General features: G+C 34.6%; 2 protein-coding genes and 1 long non-coding RNA gene across 3 annotated transcripts in view; 1 reads left to right on the plus strand and 2 right to left on the minus strand.

Annotated features, from left to right (window-relative positions):
- Positions 1-336: 336 nt before the first annotated feature.
- LOC149896440 (uncharacterized) lies at positions 337-2073 on the minus strand. The gene is made up of 2 exons (XR_016458321.1): positions 1704-2073; positions 337-906 (listed from the first exon to the last, which is right to left on the minus strand). It is a non-coding gene; the product is annotated as an uncharacterized LOC149896440 (long non-coding RNA).
- Positions 2074-2824: 751 nt separating this feature from the next.
- LOC149896441 (uncharacterized) lies at positions 2825-6368 on the plus strand. The gene is made up of 5 exons (XM_090117397.1): positions 2825-2860; positions 3292-3600; positions 3790-4068; positions 4439-4900; positions 5646-6368. Exons 1-5 carry the CDS (start codon positions 2825-2827, stop codon positions 6291-6293), a joined length of 1734 nt encoding a protein of 577 aa, XP_089973523.1. The 3' UTR covers positions 6294-6368.
- A 271-nt stretch (positions 6369-6639) lies between these two features.
- LOC149896442 (cysteine dioxygenase type 1) overlaps positions 6640-22645 on the minus strand; it is a 29374-nt gene continuing 13368 nt past the window's right edge. The window contains exons 2-7 of the mRNA XM_090117639.1: positions 20357-20461; positions 18670-18819; positions 11321-11467; positions 9351-9721; positions 8764-8933; positions 6640-6826 (exon numbers count right to left, since the gene is read on the minus strand). Of these exons, the coding sequence (XP_089973765.1) occupies positions 6788-6826; positions 8764-8933; positions 9351-9721; positions 11321-11467; positions 18670-18819; positions 20357-20457 (978 nt within the window). The 5' untranslated portion in view covers positions 20458-20461 and the 3' untranslated portion in view covers positions 6640-6787. The remainder of the gene's footprint in view (positions 6827-8763; positions 8934-9350; positions 9722-11320; positions 11468-18669; positions 18820-20356; positions 20462-22645) is intronic.

A 22645-nucleotide genomic window follows, 5' to 3' on the forward strand; every position in this document is an offset into this window, starting at 1 on the left:
ACTATTTTAAATCGGACCCGTAGTTTCTAAGATTAAACCAAGCAAACAAACAAACTCTTTAGTTTTATAATATTAGTATAGATGAAAAATCTATTAGTTTTTTTGTAAATAAGTCTCTATAGTTTTATGTAGAACACGTTAAAAAATTGCAAATTAATATAATCACTAATCAAAAACTTAGTCATAAAATAGTAATACAAATGAATCAGTTACACCTATAAAACAATTGACTAATTTACTTTTTTAATCAGAAATAAGCCGTGTAATAAAATAAGTCGGACACAGATAAAAAAACTTCTATTTCAATCTTTTGATAGAATGACTTTACTAATCATAATTGTCCGTATTTAAGCAAAAAGGAACCACCCAGCAAAAACGCACTTCTGAGATATTAAAGGATTTACAAAAACATTTGCAGCTCTGTCAGATGAAGTAAAATTAAAATTTATTTTATTTAAATTCATTGATAAATTACTTATTTAAGTATGTGTATATAAATTTGCTCTGAATATTCTTAAACTTTCTAGATAATTAAGAAAATGTGCATGTGGTTCCTTTTAACATTTATCAATTGATAGGTTTTCTCTTATACAAAAAGGAACCACATCCCAGGGATTTAATGATATAAATGAAACTATGTATTTATAATATCGTAATTAAAGCTTTAATTAATAAAATATATAAAATAATACTTATATAGGACGTTTATTCGACGTTAGCATCAAATTGGATTTCGAAATCCACCGTGTCTAGTCCATCTATGTGGTCTTCTATTGCATCATCACTAATGAGACCGTTATAAAAACTGTGCATCTTGTGGAATGAGATGTTATATGGACTGAATATCGCTAGAAGGTGAAGAAAGCTTCTCCAGAGGCAGCGACGTATAAGGTTCTTCGTTATCTTCTGTAATAAAAAGAAAAAAAGCTTTAAATCAAAACAATAAAGCCGCGTGGCTTTTATACGTAGGTATATGGCGACAGCAAAATATTATTAGTTCTTATAAAGCCGTGTCCCTACTAGATGACTAAGTATGTTGTATGTACATGCGCCATGTACAAAAAACTGGCTAAGTGCGAGTCGGACTCGCGCAACGAAGAGTTCCGTACCATTATCTATAAAAACGGCAAAAAAATCACGGCTTATTGTATGGGAGTTTCTTAAATATTTATTAAGCTATTGCATAGCTTCTATCGCGGGCCTTGAGCGCGGGGACTGAATCGAGAAATTCCGTAACGAAAAAATCTCACTCCGACGGGCTCGGAGGTGTGGATTGAAGGCATGCTATGCAATAGCTTTACCGCGGCAGTCCCCGAGTGCCACACGTCTTTTTTTATTCTTTTTTTTAGTATTTGTTGTTACAGCGGCATCAGAAATACATCTAAACGTATTTTACCAAAATAGTAGGTAGGTACCTAGATCATCGACAGTTATTTTTAAAACAGGGTTTAGACTTTAGTAGTTTCATCTCACAATGACAGATGAATCGTAACAAAATGATCTCTTAATTCGACTCGCCGCGCCTTCGTGAACAACGACATTGTCGTTAAAATACGTAAATCCACAGAGGATTCCTCTTGTACTTACTTAATGAACTATCTTCTTAAAATCACACCACAATCGGGAATGAATCAAAAGTGGATAAAGCGTACCTGCATCTCAGATTCAATAAGTACTTAAATGCATTAAATAAAACTACTTACCCGTTGTATCTTCATTATTATCTTCGGTGTTCGTCTCCAATGCTTTTCTTACCCATTGCTTGCTTATTTATTTATTACTAAACATTTTCACATTTAATTTTAAAGGTAATTAACAAAAACAATAGAACTTACTTCGCGGAGGAAAAAAACACCGTCACGTATTCGAACTACTTCGCTGAATGTCACCTATATTGACAGATGTTCGACGTTTTACTTTAAAAATTGGAGTTTTGCACTTTGAGCTATTTAAGTAATGAAATACGTTGTTTAAAGATGAGAAGCATTGTAACAAGTCAAGGCATTTGGTTCCATATAGCGATGATGGGTTTCAGAATGTTTTACAATATTTATTTATGCATAATAGAACCGAATGCTTGTAGTTTTATTTTGCAATAAAAAATTACAATTAAATTATGTATTTATTTTACGCATAACCATACCACAGAAACCTGGTTCCATTTTGTGTATTAAAAATAATTGTTATTAATAGAAATATGTGTAATGTATAATGGTACCAAGTAGGTGTGGATCTGTTTTGTATAAAATGACATGATAGTAATATCGTTTATTTGTTTGAACAAAGCAGTCCCGTGGTGCTGTGGTTCGGTTTTGCTTAATATGGTATTATTCGTTGTTGCTGGTGGTTCCTTTCTGCTTTTAGTATACCTTGTTTCCAACGTAAAAATCATGTGGTTCTTGTTTGTATAAGAATTTAGACCACTTTTGGATGAGTATTCTTCAATAAAAGCAAAAAACGAAATTTGTCGAGTGGTTCCATTTTGCATAAATACGGACAATTAAGAGTTTATTTTAAGCCATTTAACATTGATTTAAGTTTTATCATTAATTCACGTTACCCGCTTTTATTTATCTATAATATTATTAAAACGAAAATATTTGTATTCGTTCTGATAAATCGTGAAAACGCAAACAGACTTCGATAAGACTAGTATATAGCCATTTGATAGGCTTAACGCAAAATTTAATGAAATCAGGAAAGTTATTTGAATTTGAATTTGAATTTGAAAGTTCTGGATTCACAAAAATAAAATCGTCAACAATATAGCCATTCCAAAAAATCGCATATGTAATATATGAAATACAAAAAGGGCCAGGACAACATGAACGAAATAAAATGTAAAATAAAAAAGATAAAGGTCTGGTTTCACTTACCAATATTGTTCGTGATACCTAGTATCTATACTAATATTATAAAGAGGAAAGGTTTGTAATATGTATGTATATATGGTTTTTACGCAGTAACTACTGGACCGATTTCAAAAATTCTTTCACCATTAGACAGCTGTATCTTCACTGAGCAACATAGGCTATAAAACATGTAGGTACCACGGGCGAAGCCGGGGCGGACCGCTAGTATTATTATAAGTCTGTGGTGATACATTATTTGCCATTTTGAAGATAATCTGAACACAATATACCTAATATCTAGAAGTAATGAAACTGGTTATTACAAAAATAAATATGATTTACGGCCGGATATTTGTATAATTTAGTAACAATAAAAATGTATGTATTTTGTTTTTTTTTGTTGTATTTGTATTTTGTATAAACAAATTCAATTCCGCAGGCCTGCGCGCACGCCTCTCAAGTAAAATGCCAAGTCGGTCCGATCGCGATCGAAGCATTCAGCTGCTGCAACAGCAAAAGCGGTAACTGCGTGTGCAGACCACCTGTAAAAGAGAGCGAAGAGATAGAAGAAGAAGAGATAGATGAGGGAGAAGTTGTATGGCTCCCCAATGGTTGTCCAGACCCTAGGAATAGGACTGTGGACAAACTGCTGCCCCATCCAGACTGCTCGAAGTACTACCAGTGTGTGGCTGGTGATCTGGTTGAGAGGCCTTGTGCTGATGATACCTATTTCAGCTATGAACATCAGGTAATTCAATAAATTGTTATTCATTTGACTAGGTAAGCAAAACGAGCCAGTGCGTCACATATAGGAAAGTTTGTCGTCTCGTCGCTAATTACCTATAAAAATTTAGTATATGTATGTCACGCACAAATTCCTTTTTATTCCTACAAAAAGAACTCCTTGCCATATTACTGATCCAACATACTCTTTCAGCGTTGTGAATGGGCACATATAGCAAACTGCACACCTGGTGAGATTCCCCCTGGTGCACCAACACCAGCCCCATCCCCAGGAGACAATGGTAACAACAACTGCAACGGTGGTCTCTGCCCTGAAGGGGAAATCGATTTACTGCCAAATGGATGCCCTAAGAACTACTCATATGAAATGCTGTTACCCCATCCCAATTGTGAGAAATACTACCAATGCGTCCACGGTGAAGTTGTGGCGAGGCCATGTGCCAAAGGCACACATTTCAGTTTTGAATTACAGGTAAATAATCGTAGAAAGTTTCTATAAAATAATATTTTGAAATTCTGCTCTAAACTGTCTATCGTCACAAAATTCACAGTTAATTAGGGAAACATAAGACACAAATATAGTTAATTAATTTAAAGTTTAATAATTATATTTCTTGCTGTCAGTCATAATTTTATAATTAAACAATATTATGTCTTAACTATTTAACAAAAATATGTACAGCAGTTATTTTAGTACCCTATTTACTTGATAAATTTTTACCTTACCATACATTCATCACGATCCTGCTTTATACGATTATGCTTTACATATAATATGATTACCTGATTTGTTATCATATAAAGCAAAATTCACTAAAATTAACATCAAATTAACATTTCAGCGTTGTGACTGGCCCGAAATAGCCAAATGCGTGCCCGGAGAGATTCCAGATGAAGATTGCGACTGCGAATGTGACAGTAGCGAAGAGGCTGGCAGCGGTGGTGATAGTGATGATTGTCACTGTGAAAACACACCGGCCCCTGGTGACAACAATCCTCCCGGCCCTGGTGACAACAACACTCCCGCTCCCGGTGACAACAACACTCCCGCTCCCGGTGACAACAATACTCCCGCTCCCGGTCCTGGTGACAACAACACTCCCGCCCCTGGAGATAACGGCAATTGCAACGGAGGAGCCTGCCCGCCTGGAGAAATCGAATTGCTACCAAATGGTTGTCCCAAGAACTACTCATACGAAATGCTCTTACCTCATCCAGATTGTGAAAAGTTCTACCAATGCGTGCACGGTGATGTTGTCGAGATGCCCTGCGCTCCAGGCACTCACTTCAGTTTTGAACTACAGGTAATAAACTCAATACTAACAATTACCCTAACCTAAGGGTATTTTTCCACCAATAATGTGTGTAGGAAGGAATGTGTTTGTAAGTGACCAATCATATCGCTTCATTTAGTTTGAAGTTTGAAGCGATACTATTGGTTATTTACAAACATTCCTCGCTAACCATCTTCGCACATTATTGGTGGAAAAGCATGAAATCTATATTTTAAGCGTATTAAAGAAGCCTGAAACACTAATACAGCAAAAATAATATGGTGAAATAAGTATACAAAATTAAATACATCTAACGAACAGTATTTTCCATTTGCAAGGTCGTTAATTACGTGTTCAGCTTAAGTTTGAGTATTAGCAAATACTTTAAATGCTATCTAATAATTTTATAATTGCAATTTCCCAATTCTAAGAGATTAGTATTGCTTTTTAGTATACGTCAATTCTATCAGTAATCGATTGAATGATTTCTGTAAACGTATAGTATAATCTATTAAATTTGATTTGATGAGCTTCAATAATGTGTTTAATTGTAACTAACATTAACATTATAAATGCAAAAGTTTGAATATTTCTTCGTTTGTTTGTTACACCTTCACGCAAAAACTACTGAACCTATTTTCATGAAATTTGGCACACATATAGGGTCAACTTGGATTAACACATAGTTTTTATCCTGAAAATCGCACGGGAACGGGAACTATGCTGGTTTACTTTTGACAATGCGAGCGATGCTAGTAATAACTTTTTTCTTTAATTACAGCGCTGTGAATGGCCAGAAATAGCAAATTGCAAACCCGGAAACGGAAACGAAGATGGTGACAAGCCTGGTGGTGGAGGTGGTGGTGATGGTGGTGACAGTTGCGAGTGCGAAAACCCAGGAGGCGAATGTAATCCCGGTGAAGATGGTAGCTGTGAATGCGAAAATGGACCCGAAGGCCCTGGTGAGGGCCCTGGTGAGGGACCTGGTGAGGGACCCGGTGAGGGACCTGGTGAGGGACCCGGTGAAGGACCCGGTGAGGGCCCTGGTGATGGCCCCGGTGACTGCGACTGTGGACCCTCTGAACCAGTAGACAACGACAAAAAATGCAAAGAAGACTGCCACGTGCCTTTCTGGAAACACGAAACAGACTGCGACAAGTTCTGGAGGTGTGAAGGCGAGAAAGCAGTCATCGGTGTATGCTCTGAAGGTCTATTTTTCAATGAGGAGAAACAGTCTTGTGATTTCATGTGCAATGTAGATTGCGTGAGGTCGGAAGTACAGTCGACACCACAAGTTGATGGGCTCAAGATTTTCCTTCCTTGGAATAAGGTGGATAACCTTGTTGAACTTGCGCACAGGCCAAATCAACATATTATAACCAAACACATAGCACATGCTAAACACACTTACAATAAGAAGTGAAGAAACATATTTTTGGTTGACATCCAAAATTGATACTGTGTTATTTATTGATATTAATGAAATAAACTGATTTTGTTGCACTATTTTTGTTTATTCATTACAAAGAAACCTTCACTTAATTTTAAGTTATATTTTATAGTTTAAATCACTAAAATTGTGCTTAATTTTTTTGGAAAGAGTTGCTTTTACCACCAATAAAAAACATAATTATGAACCATTCCATAATTCAAACTGATACCTTGTTAGTTATTTAGATATGTATAAGAAATATTTTAATGCATAGTAAAAATATATGTAAGCGAACGAAGCCGTATACAGAAAACTAGTTAAGACAAATAAAAAACCGTTAAAGATACAAATATTTATTCCAAAGTAAATTATAATTTGTAAAATACCTTAATTACTCTTACATTTATCATACAGTAAATAAAATACATTTATTACTTATGTAATAATTTAAATAATATACAAAAGTTATTTTTTCATGAAACAGTTTATTGTTGACTGTCAGCTATTTCGCTGGCCTCCATCACCTGAAAAAAAAAATGAATTGATTACAGCGCCATCTATTTTCAAACAAAATGAAGCTATAGTCACTACATAGTATAAAACAAAGTCGCTTTCTCTGTCCCTATGTCCCTTTGTATGCTTAAATCTTTAAAACTACGCAACGGATTTGGATGCGGTTTTTTTTAATAGATAGAGTGATTCAAGAGGAAGGTTTTAGTATATAATTTATTGGGTTTTAGACAAAGCGGGCGAAGCCGCGGGCGGTAAGCTAGTAATATTATAAAGCTGAAAAGATTGTTTGTTTGTCTTGTACGCGATAATCTCAGGAATCACGGGTGTGATTTGAAAAATTATTTCACTGTTAGATAGTCCATTTATCTAGGAAGGCGTATAGGCTATTATTATGGCCGTTTTCCAATTACAGAGTATAATGCGCTCTAGTGCTGTAATTGGAAAACGGGGTATATCATCACGCTAAGACCAATCGCGGGTACAACGGCAAACAGCTAGGGATTAAAGTTGTGATTAAAACAGGACATAAAGGAATTTTTTTGTTGCTAATTACATAAAAATATATAAAATGCACGTAATAATAGGGTAAAAGTGGGATAGATGCCGCACTAGGATAGATGCCCCATTTTCAAAAAACCTCACTTCCCAGAGTCCTGACTACGAATTAATGATTTAAATAGGAGCTCCTATCACCCCGCACCTCGTGTACGCATGAGCTGTTGTTTGGTGAAGACGTGTTTCGCTAGTGCGTGTTATAATATCGGCGGCGAACTTCACGAACACGTTAAAATTTAAAAAGGTTGATATTTGCCTTTTCATAACTTTATAAGTATTAATAAATTTCACTATATTTCTTATTATGTCTATACACTGGTTCATTAAGTACAAATCTAAGTGAAAATAGTGGCTCTTTTGTTTTTATTTAATAAAAAAACTACTGGGGCAGCTATCCTTATCAAAAAGGATAGTTGCCCCTTTTTTTTCGAGGGATAGATGCCCTTAGGGGCCTCTAAGGGCATCTATCCCTCAATACATATGTACATGTTAGTATCGATAATCACAGGTACTGTTTATATTTTTACCCGATTGCGTCAGAGGTTTTCTCTATGTTAACCGATTTTACTCGTTTAATTTGCTTTTTTTTTGTTATGTTTACTTACTTATTAATGATCTGCCCTTATACTGATTGTAGGAGAACCACGCCACGAAAATACAAAAGAAAAGAAGGAGTGCGAGCGCAAGTATATTCTTGGACAACAGAACAACTATGTGAACTTGACATTTGCTGGTTTATCATATTAATTTTATTAGATTTCGCGTTTATAGAGTATGTCAGGCATCTATCCCACTCTGCAGGCATCTATCCTCCTTAGTATTTTCATGGTGGGGCAACTATCCAACTAGGTAGGCATCTTTCCTCAAAAAAGGTGTTCTACAAAAATATTTATTACACATTATCTATAAATGATAGGATTAAAAATATATATAGTAATTCAAAACAGATAATTAACCTAGCTATATTCATACAAAGTGTTCGTATAAGATTCATGTTTTTTAAATTATGAGGCTATTTCAAAAAGTGGGGCATCTATCCCACTTTTACCCTATACAGTTTTAAATCAATGGAATTATTGAAAATTTTTCTTAAAAAAAACGATGCTTTATTTTCAGGATTTTTGTAAGTCTACGCTGCGAACGTTTTATTAGTTATTTATGGGTATTATTGTTATTATTGGATATCATAAGTTTATATTTTGGTATCTTTGAATCTTGCCGAAGAAGTTTCACTTCTGACACGTGTGCGCGGAACGCGCGATCTTTTTTTTGAACACAAAAATCATAAAAATTACATTAATTTACCCTCTCAACCACCGAGAGGCCAGATCCGACCGCGACAATAGATTTTCTATTGTGTCTGTGATTCCGGGGCCTGATGGATTAAACTTACCCGTTTAATCTTCTTTCCATACATGGACCAGAACGTAACTTTGACTTCTGTAGGTTTGCCTGTCCGTGCGTCGAACACTCTACAACTGTCAAACGGTGGACAATACAAGTGTAGCGACACGGCTCCGTCTACGTGGGAGGGGTTCTCCATTCTGTGGAGGCCGAGGGCATCTGAAAAGGAAATCAAACTTAAACTCAATCTTAAACTCAAACTCAAATAAAAAAAAGAGAATATTCAACTAGACTTTCTTCAAAAGCGCTTTTAAATCGTCAAAATACAGAAAAAGGTCGGTGAGATAATGAATTCTTTATTAAATTAAATCTATTACAGTCTACATAAATAGACAAAAACGATTCGAAATCGATGTAATTATTTCAGAAGTTAAAGATTTTAACGGATTTTAAATGCGATTTATTACTATCCCGATGTTTCACACACTTTGTGCGTGTGCAAAAAATCTTTCTAAGTACAATACTCGCTTTAAATCAAACACAACAAAATACTATTTCAGAAGTATTAACATAATCTATAATTTGAAAATTGAAATATACAAAAATAATAGAAAGAAAACAGAAAGATTAACGTACCATTAATATAACAAACGTCGTTAACTTCCAATCTCGTACGCCCAGTCTCCTTCATACTCTGAACATCATAACCATCAGCATATTCATCGTTCGACTTGTCAATTTTCCCGCCATTCTGACAGCTGTCACTGTCACCATTCCCGTTATGACAGCTATCACTGTCAACGTTCCCGTTCTGACAGCTGTCAAAATTCGCGCTGTCAGTTTGACAGCTCTCAGTGACGTTGCTCTGACAGTTGCCGTTTGGGCACTTGACGCCCATTCTTCTCATTTCTTCGGTTAAGTCTTCGCTTTCTGAACAACAACGTCTTGTCGGTTTCCGTTTTAGTTTTTTCATCACTTCTGGCTCGATGTTTTCCGGCCAGTCGTATCTGAAATTGATTAAAAAACAATTAATGTCTGGAAAGTTTCTAAATTTAAATTTTAATAGAATAAATGTGTTTGCTATGACAAAACGGAAATATTCTAATAAATACATGAGGAAGTACTTAAAATGCAAAAAATGCATTTTTGACAGTCTGTCTGTTTCCCATACCCTGAAACGTTAATAATAAGTACATACCTAACTTTATTGTCTTATAATATATGTTCAAATGTTGGAAAATGATAAAATATTTACAAAAAAATTATGTACACCATAATATTATTATTAATTACTTAATAGCATAGCGGACACGTTTACCAGTGTAGTATTACATATATTATACTAGGTTTCCGCCCGCGGCTTCGCCCGCGTTTTCAAAGAAAACCTCGCATAGTTCCCGTTCCCGGGGGTTTCCGGGATAAAACCTACCCTATGTGTTAATCCAAGTTACCCTATAATAAATGTGTGCTAAATTTCATTGTAATCGGTTCAGTAGTATTTGGGTGAAAGAGTACACACACACACACATCCTCACAAACTTTCGCATTTATATTAATATTAGTAGGACAAATATTATAATATTATATTTATTACCTACACAAGAGAAATTTCAAGGGGAATCCCTTGAAATGTATTATTATTTGATAACAGGCTTTTCTTGACATAATCCCTCATTCAATATTTGATGGCAAATATTATATGATACCTGGTAATTGGTATTTATTATCATTGTTTATATTTAACCGACTGCGCCAAAATTAATTCGTCATTGTTTTAATACATGTGTTTTGTGTGTTAATTGTGATATTATGAACAAGAATAAATATACCTATATCAACTAACTGTACCCCACGTTTTACCCGCATTATTTTAGCGTGATGATTTTTAGCCTTCCTCCATAAATGGGCTATCTAATACTGAAATAATTTTTCACATCGGACCAGTAGTTCCTGAGATTAGCGCGTTCAAGCAAACAAACAAGTAAACTCATAAGCATTATAATATGCTTAGTATACATTTGTGTATCTGAGACAGTGTATTTAAAAATGAGCAAATATAATTTATCACAGAATAAGACTTAATTTTTTTTGTAATAGAAATGCCTGTAGCGATTAATTAGCAATTTTACTTGCGTTAAATATTGCTATCGTTCTATCTGTTGAATATAATAAATAAATTAATAAGTAAGAGCTTTGAATTTTGTTACGGCGAAAAGTTGGCATATTAATTTATTTTTTCCCCAATAATTTTAAAAATATAAAACCGGCTAAGTGCCAGTTGGACTCGCGCACCAACTACCAAGGGTTTAAAAAATAAAAGCAGATGTTTCAAATGATTAAATAACAACTGTTATCCTACTAATATTATAATGCGAAAGTTTGTGAGGATGGATGTAATATGTGTATGTGTATGTATGATTGTTACTCTTTCATGCAAATACTACTGAACCGATTACAATGAAATTTAGCACACATATAGAGGGTAACTCGGATTAGCACATAGGATAGGTTTTATCCAGGAAATCGCACGGGAACGGGAACAATGCGGGTTTTTCTATGAAAACGCGGTCAAGCCGCGGGCGGAAAGCTAGTATAGATATATTTACCTGACTTCATCTAAATTCCCGCTCAACAACTTCATAAAGCAGTGCGAATCTGCGTGGTCGTGTATCGCGGACGCGTGCCCGGGGCCCCAACATAGAACCATGATGTTAAAGGCCCCGTTCCCCGCGTCCACCAGGTTACGGGTATACCTGTAAATAAAGATAATAATGTTACATTATAAAAAAAAATGAAATTAATAACTAATGTTAAATTAGATATTTAGATTCACAGCAATCAAATCCTGATAACTTTTTGAAGTGGAACTTCTTTATCGGGGTTGGAAAAAAATTGAGTGTAACATTTTTTCGTTACGCGTGACATTTTTCCGTTACGCGCCATCTTTTTCTTATCCCTACCACGCGTGATTCGTCGTATTTCTGTAAAGTTGCATATAGTAAATTATTTTTTGAAAAATAAGGTCATAAAGAAGTTTCACTTCGTACGTGTGTACACTAGTACACGCACACATTTTTTTTAATAAATGGATTCAAGAGGAAGGTCTTAAGTAAGTATATAATTTGTTAATTTTAAGACAACGTGGGCGGAAACGTAGTTATAGTCCTTTTCAACTAGGATGATTCCTGTGACACTTCAGCGTGTTCCGAATTACGTTTTTTATGTTTAAAACGCCAAAATAATTTTAGTGCATAATATCATATTTTATGGCGGCATTATTACCAAAAATATAAAAATGAAACATCTTAAGCTTATAAATCAAAAACAGTATTGTTTATTTTAATATAATGAAAAATAAAATAAAATAACACAAAAATATAATACCTACGCAATTCGTGTACATGAAATGGATCGTTGAAAAATCATAGAGTTGGAAAATCATATAATCGGCGCCCATCTTGTGATCGTTTGTCAATCGAGTCAATCGTCTGTACGAGTGCGTCAGCCTTGTATACAAGTTGCATTTTTGTATTGATACTTTACGTGGTATTCTGTTATTGTTACTAATTGTTATTGTTGACTTTTTGTTGCTGTTGTTTGCTAAGTTTCCTTAGTTAATTGTTGGCGAAATGCCGAAAAAACTAATTTTGGTACTTTATTCAAATCGATTTCATTTCCATATAGAATATTATCGATTATCGGAAAAAATTGATATGATTTCAGTAAAGACATCTCTACACGTGTCAAAAATCGATGTGTCACAGAAATCATCTTAGGTGGAAAGGACTATAATTAAAGGTATAACATAAAAAGACGACAAAAGTAATAATCTTAAATTAGTTAAAACAATTAAAAAAAAACACGCTCAAACGATAGAATAAACTGACTGTAAAAATTTGAGCATAAAATTGAGAATAGAGCATAGAGCTAGAAAACGTCTGAAGAATCTGTTCAATGAAACCCTGTAAAAAAAATAGGCCTAGAAAATTACATTATCTATACTAATATTATAAAGCTGAAGAGTTTGTTTGTTTGTTTGAACGCACTAATCTCGGGAACTACAAGTCGGATTTGAAAAATTCTTTCGATGTTAGATAGCCCATTTATCGAGGAAGGTTATAGGCTATATTTCATCACGCTACGGGCAACAGGAATGGAGCCACGGGGGTGAAACCGCGCGGAGCAGCTAGTCCTACATATTTCGCACGAAGAATCAAACTACGTAATAATTATATTTACCCGAAAACATCAAGATAAGAAAGACTATTAATAACTACGACGTTCCAGTAATGCGATATTTATTATTATAATATTATCTTATCTATGACGTATTATGTGCAAACATGTTTTTGCAGATTGTCTAGACTAGCTACATAGCCTGGTTTTGCCCGGACTCTATCAAGCTGACTTTAATTTAGCTGTAGCTATTCCAATGCTTAAAGGGTGTTTTTTTAAGTTATACAGGGTGTCCCACTGTTGGTATACCAAGCTCAAAGGAGGTTATAGATTTGCACGCGCTGTACCTATTACGCTGAGTACCTACGTAAAAAATACTTATAAAATTCCAGACACAGTTTTTTTTCAAATAGATGAATTCTTAAAACTCTATGTGTATAGTGTATACCCATAACAAGCAACGCCCAGCTTTGCTAGCAGCACGTGACCTATCGTTTAAGATTATGTTTTCATAGACAAAATGCTCACATTAGCGAAGCGGTATATGCCGGCTGCGCGTAGCTAGAGATGAGAACATGAATTTTCAGGAAAAATTTAGCAAAAATTTTTTGATGTCATTTTTTTGTTTAAGTATTATTTTCGTGATCAGTGTATGCAAAACTACAAGACCCTTCGCGCTTAGTATACCAATAGTGGGACACCCTGTATATTTTTGACTACGTCGTTAATGGATTCAATAATCAAAACATTAGTAGTTAATGGTATAAATTTTTAAAGAACAGAAAAAATTTGATCAACAGGCGGGATTTAAACCCGCATCTTTCACGCCCATCCGGGGCGGACGCCTGACCAATTCGGCCACGCGATCCCGCCAGAGCAATCGAATTTATTCTATTCTTTCAGTTTTTATGTGTCTAAGGGACACACCGCGCGCCATCTATTGGTAAAGGTACGTTTTACACCAAAGTGTAATTTTCTATTAAATTACGTTTCGTTGACTACATTTTGGAGGAGTGCGACTACAATCACTGTGTTACTAGATTTTATTATTAAAGTGTTTACACTTTGGTATCTATATTATAATGTTTAAATGTCTATGCGCAACTGGAATCACACAGCTTTCTAATAATTATTAGATAAGTATTTTAAAGATCGATACCATAGAAATCTAAATAACAAGGCAATAGAAGTGGTAAGCGCGCGTGACATTGTCGCCGCTCAGGTGGTTACCATGCCCCATGACCATGACCATTCTTATTATCACGTTTAACACAAATTTCAACCTTATTTCTATGAGTTTATGTTCAAAGTTATATCTATTGAAAATTGACAACCTCTGTTGTAGAAAAGCCGAATTTTTGCGTATTGGAGCAAAAATAAACAAAACGTCTCATATGCTTAGGGATGTTATTCTAAAATAAACCGTAAATTCGTGCGTATCCTAAGATACATATTAAAAAGCTTAATTTAATATTTAACTTAGTTTTCACTAAAATCAAGCTGTCCAATAAAAGGCATAGTTTACTTGTGTGTACTGTTTAGCTATCGGTTTAAACTTTAAATGTGTTGATTTTGGCGACAGCGGTTTTCATACGAATTATGACATTATAGCACTTCTATGTGTCTTGTTATTTAGATTTCTATGATCGATACGCAGTTTTAAATTAACCCAATCTTGAAGTAAGTATCTTATATCAAATATAACCTTATATAATAGCAAATCATTAAAGTAGCAATTCCAATATTCAAATCTATACTAATACAATATTTTAAAATTGCAGAGTTTGTTTGTTTTTTCGAACGCGTTAATCTCAGGAACTACTGGTCCGATTTGAAAAATTCTTTCAGTGTAAGATAGCCCACTTATCGAGAAAGGCTATAAGGCTATATAATTATCATCTCGCTATGACCAACAGGAGCGGAGCACCGCCGGTAAAACTGCGGGGCACAGCTAGTATAATAATATAATAATATGTAGAACAGTCCTTTGATGGCATAGCATGCCTTTGTTATCGAATAAAACCCCACTGTGTTCCGTCGAGCCGCTTTAATACTAGGGCCGTGGGTATTGGTTCGAATTCTTCCGCGACTGCCTTCATTAGCCTAGCCTAGTCCAGTTTTTAAAGTCGATTTTAGTATATTTTATTCAAATTGTATGATAAATTCATAAAATTATAAAGATTAAAGAAATAGGTTTAAAAATACATCTCTCACATTTTAACACAAGGCATTATTGACCTTATTAATATGATGTTAAGGAATAATAATTCTGATTGATAAATAAAAAATTGTTTTAAGTAAAGAAAAAGAGGCAAATAACGCAGTGCGTCATTATGTTATAAAAAGATGCTCTTAGCAACGTCTCTTATCAATATTTGTTTTATTTTTAATGTTAAAATATTTACTTTGCCCGCCCCTCTTATTAAAACACTAGCAATGCCCTGCGGTTTCACCCGCATAGATAGCGATATCTTTACAGTGAAAAGTCTACTATAGGTCGGACATGAAAATCACCTTTACCCCGTCCCGCACTACGGCCTTTTTTTTTTTGTTTTAGTGGGGAAATCTTTCATAGATACCCACGGCCTCCAGGGGAGGGGCCGTGGGTTATGTCGGATTCCTACCGACCAAAACCCCACTGTGTTCCGTCAAGACGCATATTGGTAGAATTCCTCCGTGACCCCCGCACTACGGCCTGCTCGAACAGTATACCTACTATTTTCTGTAGATTGACACTTTTAAATTCGTTATATCTTTTGAATGGAATATCCAATTCTTTTCATTTAAAAAGTATTTTGCTGGTATTGAAACAGTCTATAATAAAACATCATTTAATGGGATAAGGATTAATATATGTGTATGGATAACATGGTTTGATTACTGTCGGCACTTCTATTTACTTTGAAAACGTAAAAAAGTTGTTGTAGTAACATAACTACTGAAGATGGACATATGGTATCGCGGACTTTCTTGTAGATATTGATCCATTCTATAATACTGTAGAACATTTTTTTGTTCTATCTTCAATAGATTCCGCAGCGCACGCGATGACAGAAGTTTTATTGAGGATTTTTTTACACCTTGGGTTACATTATTGCATTTTTGGTAAGGATCTCTAATTTTTTTGAAAATGCAATATAGCCTATGTTGCTCAGTAAAGATGCAGCTTTCTAATGGTGAAAGAATTTTTGAAATCGGTCCAGTAGTTTTTGCGTGAAAACCATACATACATACATACATACTTACATACATACTTACAAACTTTTCCTCTTTATAATATTAGTATAGATGGAGCAGAATTAATTTTCCTCGTACTTCAAGAACAACTAATTAAAACAAGCTATTTTCAAAAAACAGAAAACAATTATCAAACGATTATTTCCTTATTCTAATGTAACACAGACAGACATGAAGAATATTTTTTACATGTCTAAATTTTTTTTATTATTGTTGAAATAGAACTATGTATCGTTTATTTGTTTGTTTGTTTGAACGCGATAATCTCAGCGACTAATGGTCCGATTTGAAAAATTCTTTCGGTGTTAGATAGCGCATTTAACGAGGAAGTTTTATAGGCTATATATCATCACGCTAAGACCATCAGGAGCGGAGCTATGCCAGTAAAACCGTGGGGCACAGCTAGTTACATGTAAATGACCCGTCCTCCCTCTTTCAATAAAAGCGACGTCATACAAAGACATTTTAAACAACATCAGCAAATAACTGTTATCTATATTGATAATAAGAACAATTCTGTATTTATCAAATGTGTCAAGCCGTTCATTGACTATTTTCTCTCTTATCATGTACCAACATAATTACATAAAACCTATTTGTATAAACTTTAAGCTGAGAGTATTGTTTTTTTTTAATTACAAAAAAATCTCTACAATAGACTAGCTGCGCTTAGCGGTTTCACCAGCATGGCTCCGCTCCTGTTGGTCTTAGCGTGATGATATATAGCCTATAGCCTTCTTCGATAAATGGGCTATCTTTCACCGAAATAATTTTGCAAATCGGTAGTTCCTAAGATTAGCGTGCTCAAACAAACAAACTCTTCAGTTTTTTTTATATTAGTATAGATTAGTTTTTGTCAAGGAGAAACTCAAAAACTGTATAATTTAAAGAAGCTACTAAAGCTCAACTATATTTTTTTTAGTTGTTGTAAAAAAGTGTAGTAATTATAAAACTAAATCTAAAGTAATATTATACAGATTTGAATTTATGTGTGTTTGCAATGAATAAATAAATACTAAACTACTTTTGACAATTATTCTTTTACCAGTAAAAAGCTAAACTATGCCGTACTTAAGCTAAACAAGTCAGTATTTGATTAACTCAAAAACTACTGCACCGATTTTTATTCTGTTTTCACAAATGGATAGCGTGGTTATCGACGAATGTTTTAGTATATTTTTACTAAGGGGGGTTGACGGTCAGCGAAAATTCAGCTATTTGCGCCTTAGGTGAGGGGTGAGGGGTCCGCGTTTAGTATGGAATCAACGTGCTGGAAACTAAAAATCGTAAGCGCCATTCACATTTTTATCAAAAAGTGAATAAATATTTATAGACCGGGAGATACTGACACAAAATTTCGAGTCATTTGTAACAAGGATGGCGGTTCTACAGGGGTCTTAGTACGCAATGACAAAAAGAAAAACGATGGTGTGAACGCTGGTACCGGTGGCTTAGTCGCGTGGGCGTTTGTCGAACTCGTCGGAAAAATAGCGAAAGTCAAACGATTTGTAACACAAAAATTTTAGAATTTACCGATAGCCCATAAAAAAGAAGTAGGCGGTAGTGTCATGCCATACTTTTCCGGTGTGACTTACAGCCCGCCATACCGACGCGAATGTGTTGATTTAAATAAAACAATTATTCAACCATTTGTACCAGGCTAACTTTTGCACAGGTAACTATCGTCGTGCAGCCATTTACGAAAATCGCCATGCCATACTTTTCGGACGATTCCAAATGGTCGCCATACCGCCGAAAATCTGCAAAAAATTTTTATTTCGCCAAACTTTTTGTACCAGTATTGCATTTGGATTTTTGGAGAGTATTTGATAAAATGTGACCATTATTATATTTGCCATACTTCTAGTAGGGGGAAAAAGTGCTGTCATACTTGAAAACTTAATTTATTATTAATTTATATAAGTGAAGATTTCCAACACATAGATCTTTGAAATTTTGTATTTATATTTGTTGATCCTCAAACTTACAGGAAAAATAAGTGCCATACTGTTACAAATCGTTTGACTTTCGCTATTTTCCGACGAGTTCGACTAACGCCCACACGACTAAGCCGCCGGTACCAGCGTTCACACCATCGTTTTTCTTTTTGTCATTGCGTACTAAGACCCCTGTAGAACCGCCATCCTGTTACAAATGAGTCGAAATTTTGTGTCAGTATCTCCCGGTCTATTAGTATTTTCCAAATCTAAAACAGTCACGAAATCGAGAAGGTAAATAAATACCTATGTATTTGTGATGTTATACGAATTATTATCGTAAAATACAGGTGTAATGAGCATTTATATGTATGATATTTTAGAGGTAACTTCAGGATTTTTTTTATCGAGCAAAATTTTTCCAATCGTGTTTTGGAAACAGCCATCCCATCACACATAGGTATGTTCTGTAATACATATTAGAAATTTCAGTGCGAAAAACTTCAATATTTTCAATTATAGCTCATAGATAACAGTCCATTTTGCCGTTTTCACTTACTAAGGGCCCTTAAGTTTTACTTGGCTAGTAATTAAAAAATACATACCTAAAACGATCATATTTCGCGTATTTCCTCCAATCTTTAGGATCTGATTTGTAGCTTAGCATCAATTTCTGAACCTCCTGTATATTGACGTGATTCTTTGAGAACACCCTGTGCAGCTCTTCTACCAATCTCTCGAGTCCTGTTATTTCCCTGAAATATAAATTTTGCTAGTAAGTTTTTTTTAACATTATTAAATAAGTAATGAAAAACGATTATCTGCTTGTGATAGTTTCATAAAAAAGAACTGGGTTGCACCCCGGGTCCGCCGGCAGAAGTGAAAACTTGATTATTTACGTTGAGCATATTTGATATTTTGCAGGCCGAGACGAACGTCAAAACGCCAAGGAATAGAATACGCTATCGATAGAAATTGACATAAGCGTATGATGTTTTGCCTAAGGATTCGGTCACCCTACCAACGACAAAGACGACTACGAAAAAAATTTTCATCCAGTCGCAATTAAATAAAATTGTGCAAAACACAATAAAAAATGAAATTTAAGAATTTCCTGTGGTATTGGTGTTTTGTAAAAAAATCTTTGAGATCAATGGATAATCAAACAGGCTTTTCATAGAAACGGTGGCTCCTAGAAAAAAATGTATTTAACCTTTTTTATAGATAATTAGATGATCTACAATTTTGGTTCAGGTGATTGTATGATAAACTTACCGTCTCGGCGAAAATCGCAAAAAACCTATTTTTTTTTATTAATTGACCTCGAAATTTTTTATTTCCGAGTACTAGAATGACGGGAGATTTTAATTTTGATTTTGAACAAATTTCGGCAAGATTGTAATTTTGGTCGTGGTCGTCGTCGTCTTTGGTAGTGTGAACGAACCATTACCAAAATCTCATGAGCTTATGTCAATAATTAGCGTTAGCAGTTTCTATTCCATGGCGTTAGGTACGTTTGTCTAAAGGGGTTGGAATGGTATCCGTCTTACGCTTTTTCGATCAGGTCACGTGTCCTGACGCGAGTTTAAGATTTTATACCCATTACAGAAAAAGTGCTCAACGCGGCTAAAGAAGTTTTCACTTCAACAAAGAAAAAAAGCAGAAAATACTTATCTTTCTTTCTTGGTGGCTCCTATTTCTGTAAATTTAAAGAAACAACGAACTTAAACCTAACCCATCCCCATATCGATAATCGAAACCAACGACTATGCTAAATGACGTTCAGTCAACACGTTGAATGTTACATTCAACAAATTGACGAGTTGTTTAGTCATTCAATTGAATGTCGTCATTCAATAAACGTGCTAGTCATTCAATCTAATAGAATATTCAACCAGACCCAATTCAATTCAAACATTTATTTATTCAATTAGACTTCTTATAAATCATTTTTGAATCGTCATAACATATTTTTAACATTTACCACGCGCTAGTCATTCAAACAATTAGCATATTCAACCAGATGACTGCGACTTACGTACGCTAGTCTCAATACTATTATAAAGGCGAAAATTTGTAAGGATGTATGGATGTATGGATGTTTGTTACTCTTTCATGTAAAAACTACTGAACCGATTACAATGAAATTTAGCACACATATAGAGGGTAACTTGGATTAAAACATAGGATAGTTTTTATCCCGGAAATCCCACGGGAACGGGAACTATGCGGGTTTTCCTTTGCAAACGCGGGCGAAGCCGCGGGCGGAAATCTAGTAGAGAATATACTTACAGATCAACTTTTAAAGGCCTTTCTATGCACATCTGATCCAAATCGAGATTGTGAACACATTCCGACAGCTTCGCTTTGCAATTCGCGTTTTCGATGTCCATTTTTCTGCAACAAAATAATCAAGTAATTATATAGTTTACTAGAGGTCCGCCCCGGCTTCGCCCGTGGTACATAATATTTCGCAATAAAAGGTAGCCTATGTCCTTTCTCGGGTATCAAAATATCTCCATACCAAATTTCATGCAAATTCGTTCAGTAGTTTAGGCGTGATTGAGTAACAGACAGACAGACAGAGTTACTTTCGCATTAATAATATTAGTATGGATTATAAAGCTGAAGAGTTTGTTTGTTTGAACTTGAACGCTCCGATTTTAAAAATTATTTCGGTGTTACATAGCCCATTTATCGAGGAAGACTATATGCTATATAATATCATCATTTATCACGCTAGGACAGGAGCGGAGCAATGCGGGTAATACCGCGGGGCGCAGCTAGTTTATACTAATATTATAAAGAGGAAAGGTTTGTATGTAAGTATGTATGTATGGTTTTCAAGCATAAACTACTGGACCGATCTTGATGAAATTTGGCACAGATAATCTTTACACCCTGAGAAAGAACATAGGCTACCTTTTATTGCGAAATATGTACCACGGGCGAAGCCGGGGCGGACCGCTAGTCTGGTAATAAAGCCACTGCCAAATATTATCAAAATTTGTTCAGTGATTTTCCCATAAAAGAGTAAAAAACATCCATACATCCAACAAACTTTGCAACATTTATTATTAGATATTATTGTAGTTTCTAAGTATTATCTATACATAATATAATAAATCTGTAGAAGGGTCAATTCTGTACATTGAAAATATTGAAAAAATAAATAGCAGGGGGTGTTACTGGATCGATACCAAACCCAAATATGTGATTAAAAAAAATTTTGTCTGTCTGTCTGTCTGTCTGTATGTGAAGACATCACGTGAAAACTAACGGTTCGATTTCGATGAAACTTGGTATAATTATACCTTATTATCCTGGGCGTAAAATAGGATACTTTTTATCCTGAAAAAATACGAAGAAAAAAAATAATCTTAATTTTTCAGTTTTATCCATAGACGTTGTTCTGTAGAACCGCGAACACACGTTGGGTATTATATATATAGGCCTAGCCGTATTTGAGTCCAATAGATATTTATAAGATGTTACTGTCAGAGTTACTCAAAATGGAGAAATAAACCATCCACGCGAAGACCGACATCCGCGCGGACGGAGTCGCGGGCGGAAGCCAGTACGTAAATAAATTTAATCTAGTGTTCTTGTGAATAACAGTATGATTAATGTATTTACAATTATGTAATTAATAATAAAATAAGATAGAAAAGTCCCGGTTCCATCTGGTTTTAATTTGTTTTCATAGAAACTTGTACAAACATAATACTTTGTAGATAAAGTATATTTTATCAAAATAGTAACGTTATCAGTAAGCATAGAAATATTGTTAAAAGAAACAGATTTCTTATTGTTATATATTTTTTGAAGTGAAACTTCTTTATCGGGGTTGGAAAAAAATGTGTAACATTTTTTTGTTACGCGTGACATTTTTCCGTTACGCGTGACATTTTTCCGTTACGCGCCATCTTTTCTTATCCCTACCACGCGTGATTCAACGTATTTCTGTAAAGTTGCATATAGTAAATTATTTTTTGAAAATTAAGGTCATAAAGAAGTTTCACTTCTTACGTATGTACACTAGTACACGCACACATTTTTTGTTTAATATACAATTAATGTTCCAAAAACGAAGGAAGTTATCATATTTTTTTTTTTCGTTGTAAAAAAAATATAGCTATAATATGTATAATATATACACGTGGTATACATGTCGTGCCCATATCGTAGATTTGCTCATTTCATGATAATATGATCGATCATTTCATGAAATGGTTGAATGTCTATTGGCCACAACCCACATCGTGATGTGGTTTGAGCAGGTCAATGATAAAAAATCGTTTCATGATATGGCCGATATGAAGAAAGTCATAGCAAAGAACTTACGACGAAGATGTTCGAATAGTATGGAAACTGCGGATATCTTATATTCAAGAAAAAAAATCCTATAACTAAGTATATTTATATTATAACCTACCTACTATATTATTATAATTGTTTCTTTTCTAAAAAGCGATTCGCTTCTGGCACTCGCCGGCTGCTGCCGCGGCGCTAAATTGAATAACAATAAACAAATTCTTTATATTCTGAATTTTTTAAATATTTTATCGACTCCCTATATTT

Source organism: Colias eurytheme, chromosome 28 (assembly GCF_061535395.1).
Source record: "Colias eurytheme isolate Ceu_HAF_F1 chromosome 28, ilColEury1 Martin Lab GWU primary, whole genome shotgun sequence".
Lineage (NCBI taxonomy): Eukaryota > Metazoa > Arthropoda > Insecta > Lepidoptera > Pieridae > Colias > Colias eurytheme.

Coding starts and splice junctions, on each gene's coding strand:
- LOC149896441 (XM_090117397.1), top strand. CDS start 2,825: ATGAACGAAATAAAATGTAAAATAAAAAAGATAAAG. Junction 2,861..3,291: donor GTAAAATAAAAAAGATAAAG/GTCTGGTTTCAC, acceptor TCAATTCCGCAG/GCCTGCGCGCACGCCTCTCA. Junction 3,601..3,789: donor ATTTCAGCTATGAACATCAG/GTAATTCAATAA, acceptor ATACTCTTTCAG/CGTTGTGAATGGGCACATAT.